Genomic DNA, 13961 nt, shown 5'->3' with positions numbered 1-13961 from the left:
TGAGGGTGATGTGCCACTGGCATCTAGTGAGTGGAAACCAGGAATGTCACTGAAGATCAAGTCATTCTGCACTGCTTAGGGCAGACCCCCACCTCTGTGTGCTACTCAGTTGTTCATGGCTGTGACTAAAACATCTGGCAAGGACAACTTAGAGGAGGAAAGGCTTGTTTTGGTTCATGGTTCAGAGGTCCAGGCCATGGTTGACTAAGTCCACTGCCCTGGGCCTGAGATGAGGCGGAACAACATGGTGAAAGAAAGCTGTTAGCTCATGGCAGCCGGAAACAAGGGAAGAGAGAGAGGGAAAAAAAAAAAAAAAAAAAGGAGGAGGAGGAGTTAGAGGTGGAGGAGGACGAGGAGAAAAGATAGAATCCCTGAAGTCATGCACCTAGTACTACCGCTACTTCTTCCTCCAGCCATGCCACCTGCCTATATAGTTCCACCCAGCAGTCCTTTCAAATTATTAATCCATCAGATTGGCTGATCCATCCAGGGGGTTATAGCCCTTACAGTGCGATCACTTCTCCTCTGGCCATTGTTACATTACCTAATACACGAGCTTTCAGGGGAACATCCAGATCCAAACGGTATCACTCTGCAACGAAGAACTATCTAGCCCAATGTCACTAGTCCCAGTATTGAAAAACCCTGAAGTGGGGAAAAGGGAACCCCACCATTCCTAACTACTCCTCTAGATCACTACTTGTGTAGTTGTTGACAAGTTAAAAAACTTCTTGGGATCTTCATTTTTTTCTGTAAATGTAGTGTAAGTGGACTGTATTCAGTAGGATTCCATATGCCTAACAGCAATCGAGTTCTCTGTGGGCAGGACCTTCCTTAGTGAGGACAGTTTTCATCCTGCCATATCAGGAGGTGACATTTTCAGGTCTGATTCTGTCCCCCATTTGGGGAGGACACTGGGTGTCCAGGTCTGATTCCTCAAACCTTCTCCTCCCTCAGAGTGGTGACAGACGTGCTAAATATCACACCCTTCATGCCGGTGTCCAAAGTGGGAAGGAGAAGAGTTTCCTCCTCTTATTGGAGGAAGGTGATTTCTGGAGGCCTCCTGCTTTCTCTTTGAGTCTTGTTGGCCAGATTTGGATTTCATGTCTGTCCTTGGACCTGGCAGGAGCCAAGTGAGGAGCCACTGGGGACTCAGCAGGCAGAGCCAACAGCGGGTGAACTCCCTTCTTGCTCTTCAGTTTAGGACTGCGCCTCTCACGGGGGTCCATGCCTCCAGGACCAGTAGAGCAGCCCCTGTCCAGGCCTCAACCCTCACTGGGCAGCAGCAACCCTATTCACCCTCTCATCATCTGCAAGCTTAATGTGTTAATCGGCTTTTTATCACTGTGATCAAAATAGCTGCCAAGGACAACTTACAGAAAGAAAAGTTTATTTTGCTCATAGTTCCAGAGGTTTAGCCTTTGGTTGGCCAAGTCCATTGCTCTGGGCCCGAGCCGAAGCAGAACCTGTCACAAGAGTGTGGTGGAGGACTGGTGCTCCTTCATGGCAGCCAGGAAGTAGAGAGTGGCCAGGGGCTGCAGCGAAGATAACCCTTCCAGAGCATGCTCCCAAAGACCTACCTCCTCTAGCCACGCCCCACCAGCCTGTGGTCACCCCAGATCAGTGCATTCAGGCTAGGATGGACGCTCAGGGTACAGCCCTCTTGCTCTAATCATCCCACCTCTGAACGTTCCGGCATTGACAGAGGAGCTCATGGGGACACCTCGCACCCCGCCGCAGCACTCAGGCTGGGCACAGCTTCCTACCTGGTTGGTCATCAGCAACCCCTGGAGGTTCACTTAGTCTAGCACATGCCTGGCTCTTGGTGCCTCGTCTAATTCTTCACATTACCCTGGCCTGTGACTTCTGTTTCTTGCCAGGACCCTGACAAGGACAAGTTCTTTGTCCCTAGATTTGTCGTCCTTGGTACCCCTCTCTGTCATGAAGCTGGATTAGTTTCAGGTTCGTAGTTCATGGGACTCTCTTTCCTGACAATGAAGTCATCTTCTGGAAGCTTCTGTGTTTCTTCTCCCAACCTGGCTAGATTGGAGTCTGATCCACAAAAACAGGCTCTCAAGGGAGGAAGAGGCATTTTATGTACAATTTTAAGGTCCAGATGATGTGATAAACTACATGAATATTGATATTTAATGTAATTAGGCTACTCTGGTCACATTTGCACTTTGTCCTATTTTAAATTCGCCTCTTTTTAAACTCTGGTTTTCTACATCACTTTGGATGAACTGTCACACATTGTTTGATAAATGTGTTAGGGATTGTTAGGAAGGGTGGTCACCTGCCCCTAAGTCACACACACCGCAGCCCCATGTGACCCGCCTGGCTCTGTCCTGCCCTGTGCTCTGAAATTCCTTCTTGCTGCTGTCCACCCATTCGCCAGTAGCTAGCTCAGCAGGAAACACCGGATATTCCTGTACAAATCCAATGAGCCCAACTGTCCACAATTAAGAACAAGCTGTAAAGTGTTCTCAGTGTGAAAGTTCCCCAAACAGTAGGAGCTCCCCTTAGTCTTTTTATCCCTAGTAAGAACCCTTTCCATCAGTTTCCCTCCCAGCAAGATACCTCCAAGCTAGAGGCAGATAGAGAAGGCGAAGATTTGTGGACCCTTGAGAACGGAGTTCCTTGGAGACCAGATCTGGTCTTGTCTGAGCTTGGGCCTCCTTTGCATGCTTCCGGGGAGGCACACTGGGACCTTACTGTTTGTGAAGCCAAAATAGAACTGTCTTGGGCAGCTGTGTGGTGTGGTCAATCTCACTCCCAGTGTGCAGAGCACCCTGTGGGCCCTGCAGTAGAGAAGAGCTAGCTCTGCAGGGCTGTCCAGGGCACACTTCACCCTGTCGCTGACAGCACACTCAGGACAGTAATGGCTGGGATGCAGAGCCAAACTACTAAGGACCTGTACTGTGTGAACATTGTATGAATGTTCTGTCTGGTCACCATCATTACTGGATGCCAGTTCTGTGATTGAGCCACTGATGCTTTTTACAAGCAATAATGGCACTGTTTATGGGTCGGGCAGGGGTCTGAATGTTAGGGCACATGAGTACTTGTTAGCACAGGTCTGCTTACGTCACAGGGGGAGTAACTGCAGACCCTTTGTGTGTGTATGCAGGAGTCCTCTGCACGGGGCAAAAGCTTCAAGGCCATTAAAAGGGTGGGAAAAGAATATGGAGAATCCCAAACAGCAGAACCTTGCCGCTTCACCAGGATAATCTGTCCACTTGGTCATTAGAGTCAGTGTGGCATGCCACGTTGAGCAGCACCATGGTCTCTGTCCAAGCAGGAGCTGCAGATGGACCCACAGGGGCCGTAGGATGGGCAAGCTCTCCGGGTGGGCAATCGTGGGAGCCTCAGCGCTTGGCAGCCCTGATGCTCTCGGTCTCAGCAGCCCTGGCCAGCTCCTTCCCCTGAACCTCCCTCACCTTAGGGGCCTCCCCAGATCCCAGACACTTCAGGGTCCCCCGCTCAGGACCATCTCCCAGGCCGTGACCCACCTGGGATTTTGCACATGGTGGTGATACAGGTGGAGCCCCCACTGGCTTACAGAGCCCCAGAGGGTGGTCAGCGCGGGCTGGACTGGGAGAGGCCTCCCAGGCTGCTGGGGCTCCCGTTGCCCACGGGATGGTGAATCCTCCCTTGCCGGTTAGAGGTGCCCTCGGAGCCGGGTGTGTTTACATGACGACTTCACCAAATTCCACCTAAAAAATGTCGGAAGCGCGCAGCAGGTTTGTACCTCTGTGATTTTTCACTCTCATTACTCTTGCCCCTTGGATTTCCCACATCAGAGGATGACTGTGCCCAAACCGATCGCCAAGTCAGGGGCCTCCGTCGCTCCTCCGTCCCTTCCTCCTCCTCCCTTCCCCTTGTTTTTCCTTCTTCTTCCTCTGCTCTTTCCTCTGTCCCCTCCCCCCTCTCATCCTCCACCAGTGATCCCTGCTGCTTGACCCCTGTGGTCACCAACATCCCTGTAGTTTTGGGAATGCTCCCAGGGGTTCTGATGTCCCCAGCTCTTTCAGGGCCACTCTGTCCTGCTTGCAACTTTAACCCCTGCTGACGCCTCACTTCTCTCTGCCTCCTAGACCAGGAATCTCACCGTGGATGGGCACTTTGGCCCATGGTCTCCATGGACACCCTGCACGCACACGGATGGGAGCGCCGTGGGATCCTGCCTCTGCCGGTCCCGTTCCTGTGACAGCCCGGCCCCCCAGTGTGGTGGCTGGCAGTGCGAGGGCCCCAGCATGGAGATCGCCAACTGCTCCAGGTGTGTCCCCCAGAGCGCTCTGATGTACTTGGGCGTCCGGGTCTTCGGTAAATCATCCCTAATATACTCCTTCTCTAGGAGACAAAGGGGCAAAAAGACAGGGGACACCCACCTCTTAAAAATCACACTTGCTACCCAAAGGACTTAAAATCAACACTACAGTGACGCAGCCACATCAGTGTTTACAGCAGCTCAACTCACCACAGCTAAAATATGGAACCACCTGGGTGTCCTTAAACAGATGAATGGATAAAGAAACTGTGATATATATATACAACGGAGTATTACTCAGCTTTAAAGAATGAAATTCTGGCATTTGCTGATAAATGGATGGAGTTGGAAAATATCATGCTAAGCAAAATTAACCAAACCCCAAAAATCTAAGACTGAATGTTTTCTCTGATACACTGAAGCTAATTCAAAATAAGGGGGAGGCACTAGGGAAGAATAGTTCCTTCATATTAGGTAGAGGGGAGTGAAGGGAGGGGAAGGGGTATAGGGGTAGGAAGGATAGTAGAGTGAAACAGACATTATTACCTCATGTACATGTATGACTGCATGACCCCTGTGATCCTGCAACATGTGCAATCAGAAAAATGAGAGATTACACTCCATTATGTATGATTTATCAAAATATATAAATACAGTCTACTGTTATGTACAACTAATTAGAACAAATAAAAAAAATTTCATGATCTAGGGAATGAAATTTTAAAGTATAAATTAGAAGGAATTTTAAACTACAAATTGGATGGGAAATCTAAACCTGTCCATATGCTCATCATTAGATTAGGGAAACTATTACTAATTTATAGCAGGCCATTTGCTTGGTTGTGAGGTGTGTCCCCATTACTGAAGAAACTCTGTCTAGGGTCTGTAGACAGCTGCCCTGCTGTAGAGCACATGCAGTAGATGGGAGACAGAAGAAGCCGAGTCATTTCATGACCAGAAGTCTGCTCTGCTCTGTGGCCAGAACTCAGGATCCTAGCTCAGTGACATGGGGCCCTGGGTGACAGGATGACACTTCAGATAACGTCATCGATGGAGTAGTTTCCCTTTCCTCTGCTTACTGTGTGGTCGCTGGCTTGCCTTAAAAGGGGAAAAAAGTTACCCCAAGCTTACTTCTTGCCCTACACCGGCAGCACCCTGACCACACACATCAGGGCAGCTCCGAGACCGTCTTCAGGCGCCCTTCTTGCTTGCACGCTGATGCAGAGTATTTGTTAAAGAGCATTCTTCTCATGAGTCCATCCACTAGGCAGAAAGCACATGGACAGTTGTCCATGGAGTCACTGACAATGGAAATCCTGTTGGGGGATCAAATGGTATGAGAGCCCAGGGCAGGAAGTGCCAGCATGCCCTAGAGGAGGAGTCAGAAAGGGGACATGCACATGGGACAGGTGACCTTGACTTCTTCTGACACTCTTTGTAGGGTTATTGGATCACCCAGAAAGCCGATGAGCCAGTTAGGGCTGCAGAGATGAGATTGTACGACAGAAGGCACAGGCACCTTCGAATCGTGTGCTGCCTGCTGTCCGGGTTCTACGTGGCCACCACCGATGCCAGGCAGAAACTTCACAAACACTGGCACGCTGCCATCTGAAGATTGTGATGAGTGGCTGATGCGCTTTCCGTACTGCTTAATTACAAAAGAGTTACTGAGCGCGTGCTGTGACTTGTTTATGGATAGGTCTTCAGTGCTTGTTCTAGTCAGAGAGTCATTTTCCAAGTCGCCTGGCAATACAACTGGTGGTTATTTTTAAATTAAAAATCAAATAAGCAAACCAATTCTAGCAATGTTTTAAACACATAAGTGAATTGTCTCGTACAGACTCAGTCACTGAGATGTTCAGCTGACGATATGTGATTAGTCTGTGCTACTTTTTTGTTTTTTTTGTGTGTAGGTCTGAGCAGCACTTAGAAGTATATAAACCCAGGTCCATGTAGGTGATACATACATTTGCAATTGCATTCATTTATTTTGTCACTTATTCTACATATTGAAAGAATAATGTATGATAAAATTCCACATTTGTTAGAAGGTTTAGGAAGTTAAAAATTTCACAACAATTTTGAAAGCAGTATTTTCAGCATTATCTTAACATTTTGTCATATGTAAAGAAACTGAATATTTCAATTAACTACTTGGGTAATATGTAAGATTATAGGTAGAGGGTGTAAGAAACTAATTTCTTTTAAGAAAATCATGGGAGGATGTCTCATTTTAATTAAATTACCATAATGCAGCTTTATCATAATATGCATAAAGCAAACAATGTAGACTTTATTGATATCACTGCTAAGTTTCAGCAGATAAAGTGGGGAAATATTAAATATACTAAGAATTTTTTCCAAAGAATTTTCATTTTAGATTATTTAAAAGTTACATGTTTCAGTTACTATTTACTACATGTATTTTCAGTGGAGGAGTTGTAGACCTTCTAAAAGAATGTACAAAGTAAACAAGAGAGTTAATGTGAGTTGACTTTATCCCCCTATGGAAATACAAATCCCATGGATACAGTTATCAGATGCCCATGGAAATCCACATGTCATTACAGAAGTGGGAAATAACCCCATGTGCAGTAGACCATCTACATGGGAGTTTGGACTTTGCATTTGACCATTATTTGAATACCTAAAATCCTAAAATACCTATAATTCATTTTTTAACAGCAGGGAAAATGGCAAAGGGAATTATCCAAATTACAAATGGCCATGAATATAGTTATTTTAAGGAAAAAATATACTACTGAAATAATTCCTCCAGTTGTCAGCCATGATTGATTTTATAAAGTTGTCTAACAGTATTTTATTTTACAATTTGTCTATCTGTATTGTGTGTCTGTTGCATGGCTATAGATTTATGCAATCCGCACCCCTCATTTACGCTATTTCCAAAGATCTGAACTTAAGTATTCTTTCTTTGTTTGTATTGGAAGCCTGATTCAAAACCTGAACCTAGGGGCACTCTGTCCACGCCATGCTCTCAGGAGAGTTGCTGATTCTCACTGATGTTAACAGATCCGAAAGAAAGTGTTGTGTGGAGTCGTAAATGACTCCTTTGTTCAGGCTGCACCTTTCACAGACTATAAGGGATGCAATGCAAGTCAAACAAAATCACAAAATCTGAAAGTTTAGGGATTCGTTTCTAACTGCTTTTTGGTAAAATAATATTATTTTATATTAGTTAACATTTCCATAACTAAAGTTCCTTAAAATTTGTAATATAGCTCATTTAAAATGATTTATAGTATACATAAAATTGCATTTTTAAATTCCCAGTCTTGCCTGTAAACGCAGATGCCAGGGGGCGGGGGCTCACAGTCCTGAAGTTCCTCTGGCCCCGCCCATTCGGGCCCAAGCTTGGGTCCTTCTCTGCAGGGAGGCCACGGTCGCCTGGCACTCAGGGCCACGCGCTTCTGCCGTGGGTGCACGCAGGCCTGGACTCTGAACCAGTCTGACCAGTGATGGCCTTGCTTCCTCTCCCCCAGGAACGGAGGCTGGACCCCCTGGACCTCGTGGTCACCCTGCAGCACCACCTGTGGGATCGGCTTCCAGGTGCGGCAGCGGTCTTGCAGCAACCCCACCCCCAGGCACGGGGGCCGGGTGTGTGTGGGCCAGAACCGCGAGGAGAGGTACGTGCGCTCTGCTGGACAGCCACCCTCCGGCTTCTTCCCATCCGACGCGCTGGGTTTCCGTCCTGGATCTAGCTGAGCTTACGTGGCATCCCTTTTGGTTGAGCTGAATTATCCTCTTCTTTGTGTGACATCTTTGTTTTGACCGAGGCCTCCTATTAAGAGCATTATTCCTGTTGTGCTGCCTGCATGGTTGGGCTGGCTCAGCTGAGCAATCCCCAAAGCACTGGAGACCCAGAGGCTGCAGGCCTCTCTGTGATGGGCTCCTGAAAACTCGGAAAATGAGTCTGCTGGAGAACATTTATTCTTGAGAGATTTCAGCTACACCAGTCCCAAAGCTGCAATTCCCAGGAGAACCCAGAAGGGTCAGGCCCAGGTGCTGTGGGGCAGGTAAGGTAGTGTTCCCGTCAGAAGGAAGTGCAGCAGCTGGGGTGCAGGTGAGGAGGCGCTCAGGGCTGCCTGTGTTTCCAGCTACACACCAGTGGCTCACAGACACCCTCGGGAAGGTGCAGCGGGACCCCACGTGGGGATTCTTTTTCATGTGCATTTTAACCTCGCGTCACATCCCAACAGTGTGTCAGCTTAGTCTTGGATATTTGTTTCTTCATTTAGAATGAGATGTTTGGTTTTGTCCTCATAATTCAGAGCTGTGATTGTTAAACCTTTCTTGTCTTTTTAATGTGACTTTTAATGCGTGTTCTAGTTTGTCACTATAGGGAGAGAAACCACATAGGTGCATTTCACAGAATTTTCTGGATCCTTATTCTGTTCTACTGACATCAAGTTATTATTTCAATACTTTTATTTATTTATTTATTTGGGGGGTTGGATGAATACCAGGGATTGAACTCAGGATCACTCAGCCATTGAGTCGCATTCCCAGCCATATTTTGTATTTTTTTTTAGAAACAGGGTCTCACTGAATTGCTTAGTGCTTTACTAATTTACTGAGGCTGACTTCGAACTTGAGATCCTCCTGCCTCAGCCTCCCCAGCCCTTGGGATTATAGGCATGTGCCACCATGCCCTATCTCTTTCAAAACCTTTTAATGAAAAGGTAGTAGACTTGTATTTGGTGACATGTGTTCAGCAGAATCTCTTGTAAAAGCACTGTGTACAGTTACTTGTGTAATTAGTACTTACATACTAAAAAAAATAAAAACTAACAGGATTGTTGTGTGGACAGTTTTCTCCTAGGTATTTATTACAAGCTGAATCAACTAGGGAGAACCATTCTTTCTTTCTTCACTGTGTTGCTCACTTACCAACTAATATTTCACTCTTTCAAATAAGAGGGAAGGAAGATGGCCATGTTTGGAATGTCCTGTGAGATGCTCTTACACAGGTCTGTCATTTTCCATCTAACACCTGTTGAGAAGTGGGAAAGGCAATTACAGAAAAAAGGTCTTCGTGCTGTTTCCAAACCGTGTAGATTTAAAACTGATGGGAACTACCTAAGTGCTATAAGTGGTCAGATCGTGAAGTCCATTTGGGCAAAGTCACTTTCATTTGTGCAAAATCTTCCCCGGAGTCAAGGTGCTACCAGAGCCTAACAGGGTGGACAGGAAGATGCCGCGTACCTCTGTGACTGAAGCAGATGCTCAGTATCTGAGCGGGATTGTTCCTAGAGCTGTTTTCAGAAAAAGATCTGGATCAAGAGCATCTAGTTGTTTTGGGGAATTACCCTTGAAACTTTCTTTATTTACAGAAGACATTCATTAAGGTTGGGTTAAGAGCTTGCTTACTGAAGGAAAACGTCAGTTCAGCAGGGAAGAAGTAGATGGTAAAAACAGAGACTGTGTACGATTTTTATGAAATTGAAGCTTCTCTACTGAATAGTCTTGCTGTATCTGATAGACTAAGTATCTGATAGAGTTTGGTGTTCACAAGGAAATGTTCGTAGATTTCTTTGCCCTGTTACATAGGAGGTCTCTCCACCTCAGTAATAAAAAAGGAAAGATGTGCTCATTCTGACAATGGAGATATTTGACAATCAGATTAAAGGAAACATGATCTCCACGGGAAGGTACAAAGTTCTAAGGAGGAGGCACATCAAATGATTAATAAGATCATGCTTTTTTAAATACCATCAAACCTAAAGAAATCCTGGGTGGCCAAAAGTGAATAAATTGATTTTTCTCAAAAAAAAAAAAAAAAAAAATTCTCGAGTTAATGCCAGGATCATAGTTAATGACTTTGGGACAAAATCTCCAGTATGTTGGAGCTTATTTGCAGCAATAATCTCTGAAATTTTCACATTACTCTTTTTAAAAATAATAGATAAAGAAAATATGTCACTTAATTTGTACATGAACTTTAGCATGTGTGAACAGTTTATTTTTCTGCTGTGAAATTTCCTTGGAGTTTCTTGAGCATCAAAAAAAATTAAAAACATCAATGCCTAAGGTCCGCCAAAGGGTAGAAGAAGGGGACTTGGCTGTTAATGTCATCAAAATGTGAATGTCAGGCTGGGGATATTGCTCAGTTGGTAGGGTGCTTGCCTGTCGGGCACGAGGCCCTGGGTTCAGTACCCAGAACCGGGGGGAAAAATGTGAACGTGATTATATGTGCTGGTTTTCTCTTGCTGTGTCGCAATCATTCCACACACTAAAGCAACACGGGGCTATTATTTCAGTCTTGGAGGGACACGAGTCCCTACAGGGCTTACCTGAATCTTCTGCACGTGACCAGTCAGCTTTTCAGTTTCTAGACACATCCTTCCCAGGTCGGTCTTTCTTCCTTCCTCACATCTGTTCAGGAGAAGTGTGCTCCAAGATGGTAGCACAGTCCCAGGTAGCGTAACCATAAGAGGCACACGCTTGCCACATTCTATTGGTTAGAAATCAGCCCCAGGACCTGTCAGGATGAGGGGTGCCTCAGGGTGTGCATATCAGGGGCGGGATCATCCAGGTCACTTTAAGGGTCTATCTACCACCGACAACCCTCTGTTCCACAATCATTCATAACCTCCACATGTAAAATGTCTTTCACCAAAAGTCTTATCCCACTTGATTATCTCCCCCAAACCCAGAATTTTACCCTTCAGGTCAGGCTCAGATGCACATGAGGCTCCCAGTGTGTTGGGCCTCTTGGTCCACCATTCTCTAAAGCAAGAGGCAAGTTGTCACTTGACAGACAACAGTGGGGCAGGCCAAGGATGGTGGCAGGGGGCGTTCCTGTTCAAAAAGAGGAAAATGGAAATGACGGAGGGGTCACTGCTCCCTGGACATGCTGGACCCTAGCCTGGGAGGTGTTGGGAGGTTCTGGTAGAGGTCTGAATCTGCCCTCTGCGCTCTCATCTCCACCCGGCTCATCCTTCCTTCTCTTAAGGTGATCGCGTGTTTCCAGTCTGCCAGCTGACTGCCAGCGCTGTGTTGGGTTTCCCACAGGTTTTCATTCGAACTTTCTCTGTTCATTTTAGTCCAAGCCAGTGGTGTTTTTGCTGAAATAGCCTTTGGAAGAAATTTGTGGGCCTTCCATAGATTTCCCTAGGGTCTCCCCCACTGGACGGTCGCCACACTGGCAGAGATTTCTAAGATAGCCCTACTGGGCCTTCCAGTGCCCCAGGAGGCTGGGAAACAGTGCCCTGCAGCCTGAGGGTCCCCCTGTGACTGAGAAGATCCCTGAGCCACCCCTTGCTCGTGACTTCCTGGAAGGATGCTACACTTGAACTCCTTGTTACTCTGATTCTCTGATTTTTCTGAGGTTTTAACAGTCTTACCCTCAGCTTTTCCCCGATGCCAGCTTCTCCTGATGGTGCTTAGAAGCTGTTTCTTAACTTTTGCATCTTTGCTACCAGGAGAGGCTGGTTTCTTAAAATTATGCAGCCCCTTGTTGGTCTTGTGGAAGGGCCTGTCCCTCAATTCTCTTTCCCCCTGCTTCTACTGCGAGCAGCAAGCGATCAGGTAGCAACTTCCACAATGTCCTCGTGAGTTTCCTTAGCTGCATGACCCTCTTGGCACTTTCGGGTTCCACTTTTCATGATAATGGTAGGCAATCATTTTGGAAGCATTTTACCTTTAGATAACTAAACTTTCCTGTCTTCTAGTCTCTAACAACATGCTCCTATTTCCTTGCTATTTTTATTGTAGTAAATTATATGTAACAGGAACTAGCCAATTAACCATTTTTAAGTATACAGTTGACAGGCATTAATGCATGCACAGCATGGACAGCCACAGCCACTTTCTCCTTGTTTCTAAGCAGTAAATCCCCATCCCACCATCCTCCTAGCCCCTGGTAACTTCCAGTCCCATCTCTGCCAATTTGCCCGTTATAATTTATATTTCATGTAAGTGGAATCCGACAGTGTTGGCCCTTCGCTCTCTTGCTTGTTTCACTGAGTGTGACGTTTTTGGGTTCATTGACACTGGAGCTGGAACCAGAATGTCATTCCTTTCTTAAGGCTTAATAATATTCAATTGTATGGCTGTAACTGCATTTGCTTTTCCATTTGCCCATAACTGGTGGTCACATGGGTTATTTCTACCTTTTGTGTATTGTCAACAATGTGATAATGAACACTGGTATACAGGTATCTGTGCAAGTTCCTGTCAGATACTTTCATGCATATGCCTGGGAATGAAGTTGCTGGGTCACATGTTAATGCTTTGTTTAGCTTTTGGAGGAACTGCCAAAGTGCTTTCTCCTGAGATTTCTCCACTAAACATTTCTAACAGCAATGTGTGAGTGTTGTAATTCCTCCAGATTCTTTGCCAGCACTATTTTCTGGTTTTTGATTATAGCAGTTCTAGTTTGTATAAAGTGTGTCTTATCATGGTATTGATTTACATTTCCCTAATGACTAAATGTGCTCATTGTATATATTAGTTGAAGAACTATCTAATCAAGTCCTTTGCCCATTTTCTGATTGGCTTGTCTTTTCTTCGTTGTGCAGTTTACTTATTTATCCTACTTGGTTCTAAATCCTGGCTGGCAGCATCCTCAAATCCAATTTCTACTAATGGTCTTTACAAGTTGATTTAAGTTTTTTCTACCATGTTCCTCAGAATTGCTTCTACCTCTTCCCTGGTCCCAAAGTCACTTTCACATTTTGGGGGATTTCTTAGGGGAGCCTGTACTTCATGCTGCCAAGATCGATTCTGGTAGTCTTACGCAATAGTATTGCCACAGACATGCCGGTCCACACCTCCTGTGTCAGCTTGCAGTTTCTCTGGGTTTGAAGCCTGGACACAGCTCAGCTGTCCGTGGTGGTGGGGTGTCAGTCTGCAATGGAAGTGCACACCAGGGCTCCCATCTGAGCTCAGAGGAGAAGGTTCTGCTTCTTAGACCAGACAGTTGTGGTAGCCACCACTGCCTTGCAGGCTGGCCACCCAATGGCCTGTTTCTCACTGGCTATCGGCTACAGGCTACCCTCAACTCCTCAATACCAGGCATTCCTTACCTTACTGGTTGCTTCCTCAAAACCAGAAAGAGAGACCTTTCCTGAAATAAAGGCATTACTGTCTTATATGACATAATCACAAAAGTGGCATTCCATGGCCTTGAACATATTCTGTTGAATAGAAGTGAGTGAGAAGTCTCACCCATACTCAGTTGAAGGGTTTACACAAAGTGTGAGTCCAGCAGGTGGGGAGCAGGTGGGCCACATTAGAGTCTATCCAATGCAGTATCAAACCAAAGGGTCCTAGGAACCAATGGAATATCATAATATGATTATTTTTGTCTTTCTGGGTATGTTTGCTTCAGCTTGTGATGAACCAGACTGATATTCTTTGCACGTTGTTACTATCTTCTGACGTATTTTCTTAAATATCATGGTAGACTTAATATTTGTACAGTTTCTCGGGCTGCATAAGAAATTCGATTATTCCATATGGCTCAATAAAGGGATGATCACTTAGTGTGAACCAAGAGATGGTTCTTGAAAGGGCTCGCCCTGGTTCAGGCTGTCAGAGGTTGTAGTAAGGAACGAGCTTGGACCCAACCAGAATGAAACGGTTTGTAGCATGAGGAAATGTGAGCAGCAGCGTGGTGCGGTGTTGAGACCCTGCCGTGTGGGATCATGAGGGCCATTCCTTCACA

General features: G+C 45.9%; 1 protein-coding gene across 1 annotated transcript in view; it reads left to right on the top strand.

Annotated features, from left to right (window-relative positions):
- The window catches only part of Sema5a (semaphorin 5A), a 443089-nt gene that overhangs the window by 371968 nt on the left and 57160 nt on the right, over window positions 1-13961 (top strand). The window contains 2 exon segments of the mRNA XM_047556570.1: window positions 4098-4279; window positions 7774-7917. Of these exon segments, the coding sequence (XP_047412526.1) occupies window positions 4098-4279; window positions 7774-7917 (326 nt within the window).

The sequence above is a fragment of the Sciurus carolinensis genome, chromosome 6 (assembly GCF_902686445.1).
Source record: "Sciurus carolinensis chromosome 6, mSciCar1.2, whole genome shotgun sequence".
Taxonomy (NCBI): Eukaryota; Metazoa; Chordata; class Mammalia; order Rodentia; family Sciuridae; genus Sciurus; species Sciurus carolinensis.
The sequence above is the reverse complement of the archived record's forward strand: the minus strand, read 5'-3'. Positions and strand labels throughout refer to the sequence as shown.